General features: G+C 37.3%; 1 protein-coding gene across 1 annotated transcript; it reads right to left on the reverse strand.

Moving 5' to 3' along the window:
- Positions 2489-3094, reverse strand: LOC109847736. The gene has a single exon (XM_020416966.1). It carries the CDS (start codon positions 3092-3094, stop codon positions 2489-2491), a length of 606 nt encoding a protein of 201 aa, XP_020272555.1.

Genomic DNA, 4356 nt, shown 5'->3' on the forward strand with positions numbered 1-4356 from the left:
TCTCTCCACCTATGGTCTCCGTTCTCTTCAACTACACTTCATTGGCCTCTCGCCTTCCCAAACCCCCTCTCCTCCCCAATCCCAACAACAAACCCCAAAACCCAATTTTCGTTTCCCCTTGTCGATTCAAAAGAAAAATCCACCACCACCACCACCACCACCATCATCTAATAAATGCCATCAACAATCCTAACGACAACAGCAACAACAACAGCCAACAGCCAACAACAATTTATAACTCTGTTCCCTGGTGGGTTCAAGTGGCCTGAGATAAAAGTGCCCACAGTGGTTCTCAAACTGAGCTCTGAAGAGATTCTTAGCAGAGATCAGGATTCAGTTGCTGAGGCAGTAAGCTTTGCGGTCTCCAAAGGGGTTGGGGTTGTGGTCCTTGAGAGCGACAAAGGTGATGATGAGAGTGGCTGTCTCCTCTATGAGGTTGCTTGTGTTCTCAAGTCTGTGGTTGGGGACAGAGCTTATCTTTTGATTCGTGAGCGTGTGGACATTACTGCTACTGTTGGAGCATGTGGAGTCATTCTCTCTGATCAGGGTGACCACTCACTTAACTTAAACTTATGATTTATCCTTTTGTATTTGATGTTTTTTGTTTCGGAATTTTTTGATTGTATTTGATTGTACATTTTCTGCTCACCTTTGATGACTAAACATCCCCGGTTGTTGCGTATCAGTTATCTTGGTTCAACCTCCCCCTCCTCCTCTTCCTTCCTCCTCCTCCATTCGCAACAAACCACTACCAAGCCAATGATCAGTGGCCAACCCCTATGACCGACCCAATCACACCCACATGCACGCCAACTGCTCAATGATATGTTGCGTTGCATTGCCCATGTCAAGGCCTCAATATAAAGAGTAGCATGTGACATGGTCTTTCCCCCTTTTCCCATTGTGGATCAGACCTAAAAAGTGTCACTTTATGTAATTCAATAATTTATTTTCTCTCAACTAAGCACAGAGAGAGAAACAAACATAAAATCTGAAAATATTTTCATTTCCTCCTCCTCTCTCTCTCCTCTCCAGATCTAAATCTCCATGGCTCCTCCTTCCTCCTCTCCTCTCCTCTCCTCCTCCTCTCTCTCTCTTCCTTCTTTTTCTCTCAGACAACAACATCCCTCTTCGCCATCAGTGACCTTGGGTGCATGCTCCGGCCATGTTCTTTGCTTCTTTTCTCCCACTAACTTTCCCACTAATTTTTCTACTCTCTTTCTTTTCTCACCAAAACCAAAAAAGCCATAATTTGGCTCGCAATGGTGAAACCCTCAAATTCATCGGAGTTCTAGTCGGAGGATCCGTCAAATAACAGATTGGTCTCTGACATTGAATGTGAAGAGGTGGTGAAAAACGAGGTGGAAGAGGTGGTGCTGGTGGAGGACGAGGAGGAGCTCGAGGCTGTCGCATGTTCCATAAAACCTCTAAACTATTAGTTTTTTTTAATTTATAATTTCTATTTGAACATCATGGAAAGATAAAAATTTAAAGAAATATCAGCTAAATGTGATTTTTTGGTAAAATTTGATGTTAAGTTCAAGTCCAAGGTAGAATATTAAGTCTAATGAGTTGAAAGTGAAGTCTAAATGCTTGTATGTTAAGTCTATTTGGTTGAATAATAAGTCTAAGGGCTTGTATGCTAAGTCTATTGGGTTGAATAATAAGTCTAATTTGTTGAATGTTACGTGTAATGGATTATATGTTAAGTTTAATTTGTTTCATGTTAAATATAATTTATTACATCTTAAGCCTAACGTGTTGTATGTTAAATCTAATTTGTGTGATGTTAATTCTAATTGATTGAATGTTAAGTCTATAGAGTTGGGAAGTGAAGTCCAATGGCTTGTATGTTAAGTCTATTGGGTTGAATAATAAGTCTAATTTATTGAATGTTAAGTGCAAAGGATTACATGTTAAGTCTAATTTGTTAAATATTAAGTGTAATTTATTACATGTTAAGTTTAATATGTTATATATTAATTCTAATTGGCATGATATTAATTCTAATTGGTTGAATGTTAAGTCTATAGAGTTGAATATAATCCATTAGACCTAGCATATAATAAATTATACTTAACATTCAACAAATTATGTTTAACATATAATATCCATTCCACTTAACATACAAGTCCTTGAACTTCATTTCCAACTCATTAGACTTAACATCGAACCAATTTGAGTTAACAAACGAGACTTAACATTCGATAGATTAGACTTGACAATCTTCCAATTAGACTTAACATTCAACTTATTAGACTTAATATTCTTTGAATTAGAATAACATTCAACATATTAGACTTGACATTCCTCTCACTAGAATTAACATGTGACAGTTTAGACTCAATATTATTTTCATTGTAAATAACAAGCTTTTTTTTTTTTTTTTTTGGTAAATGAAAAAATTTTATTCATTTTCCCAATTTTGAAATGAGAGCACATCAAGAACCAGAATGGTCTGGCAACCAAGAACAAAAAACTAACTTATTTACAATCTATTAATTCTTTCTCTCAAATGGTCTGGAACTTTTTCCTGCAGCACTTTCATAAGGACAGAAATCTTCACCTCCCTCACAAGTTGATCGGAGCTTCTACATTTTTGCTGAAAAATTCTTGAGTTCCTCTCCTTCCATATCCAATATATTGTTGCTGATAGCACCATTCTCTTCACCTTCTTCATAAATCCTAACCCCTTCAGGTTGTTATTAAACCAATTCATCACACAATTCCAATCACATGATCTCCAAGTAAAGCCTAACCATTCCATCATATCATTCCAGACAGAAGCTGAGTATTGACACTCGAAGAAGAGGTGATTTTTAGATTCAGGCCTGTTCGTAGAGCCTGTGCACAATACACATTGATTCTGATTAGCTTCCAAGATCTTCATGCGGTATAGCCTGTCTTTAGTCAGCAGCCTCGAGAGGATGGCAAGCCACATAATCAAAGAGTGTTTGGGATAGTGCAAGCCCCCCCAAACTGACTTCGACCAGTTTACAGTAGCTGAAGAGTAAGAAATGGCCTTGTATATAGAAGAGATTTGAATGTTACCATCTTTGAGACAGCTATCTAGAACACCTTGAATATTCCCCATACTTCCAAATCTGCTTATCACCAAATCTCTCACTTTTAAGAGTTGGCGCCACATCCAAGAGTCATTCTTCCTCGGTTGAATTTGCCAAATACTCTGATTTTGTAAATAGTTCTCATGGACCCATTTTAGAAAACATTGTACATGGCCGAGGGTAATTATAACAGATTACTTACATTCTTTATAACTTTTTTTTCAAGATTAAATATTAAACCATTTTGGTGTGAAGTGTTGGGACTCCCATTTTGTAAAAATATAAATATTAATTTTAATCTATATTAGCTTTTTGAGATAACGGTTAGATAAAAAAATAATATATATCAGGGGATAAATCCTATGTGGCTAACCTTTGCAATGGATAACTGTAATTTATGCGTACTTGAATATGGTCAATTGAACCCATAATTTAAAAGATTTACCTGTAAATTGAGGCAAATTGGAAAAAAAAATGAATATTTGAAGGGTAATTTTTCACAATAAATAGATTTGAGGAGTATATAGGTAAACACTACAAAAATGCAACCACATTTACATTGATATTCCTATTTACGATTTTTTTTCGCAAACACCCTTGTACATCGTAATAAGTAGCAAATGCTCCCTGGCCATTTGAACAAGTGTAGGGAGGAAGCTCCGAGTGAGTACAGCCGTCAAAGCCAATATCTGCTCATCATTGGTCATAGAGTCCACACACGAACTGCCTCCACTCCGTATATGATCGAGCCTGAACTCTTATAAAGATGAAAGCATCTGTTTACAGACTTCGAGTAGCAGTTTGATCGTCGGAGTAGACTGGCCTTTGAAGTCGAAGGATGATGCTAACGGAGTCCCCTTCAAGTGAAAAATTATTGAGGATCAAACTTGTTGATAGTTGTATGTAGCCCAAACTAAGCTGCATTCAATCGTGCGTCGGCCACATAATTAAGCACCTGTTAAACATTCGTCAACGCGACAAAGATACATGAGTTTCTTAGTAACAAAATCGAAGCATGCCTTTGCCCATGTACCAATTGATAGGACATTTGCAGGCTTCTTATTGCATGGTTGTGTCAAGCCGAGAAGTGCAGGAACAGTTGCAATTAATAGCTTTTACAGCAAACAGATAATGAAAAGGGAAAAAAAAATCCTTGATGTGGCATTAAGAGCTACACTTAAGTTCAAACTGTGTAACATTCAGCAGCTAAGATCCCAACGAAGAATGGAACTCCAATCTGTCTAGAGGATCTGAGCTCTTTGAGTATGAACATGAAAATCTCACTTGGAAG

The sequence above is a fragment of the Asparagus officinalis genome, chromosome 7 (genome assembly GCF_001876935.1).
Source record: "Asparagus officinalis chromosome 7, Aspof.V1, whole genome shotgun sequence".
In the NCBI taxonomy this organism is placed as follows: Eukaryota; Viridiplantae; Streptophyta; class Magnoliopsida; order Asparagales; family Asparagaceae; genus Asparagus; species Asparagus officinalis.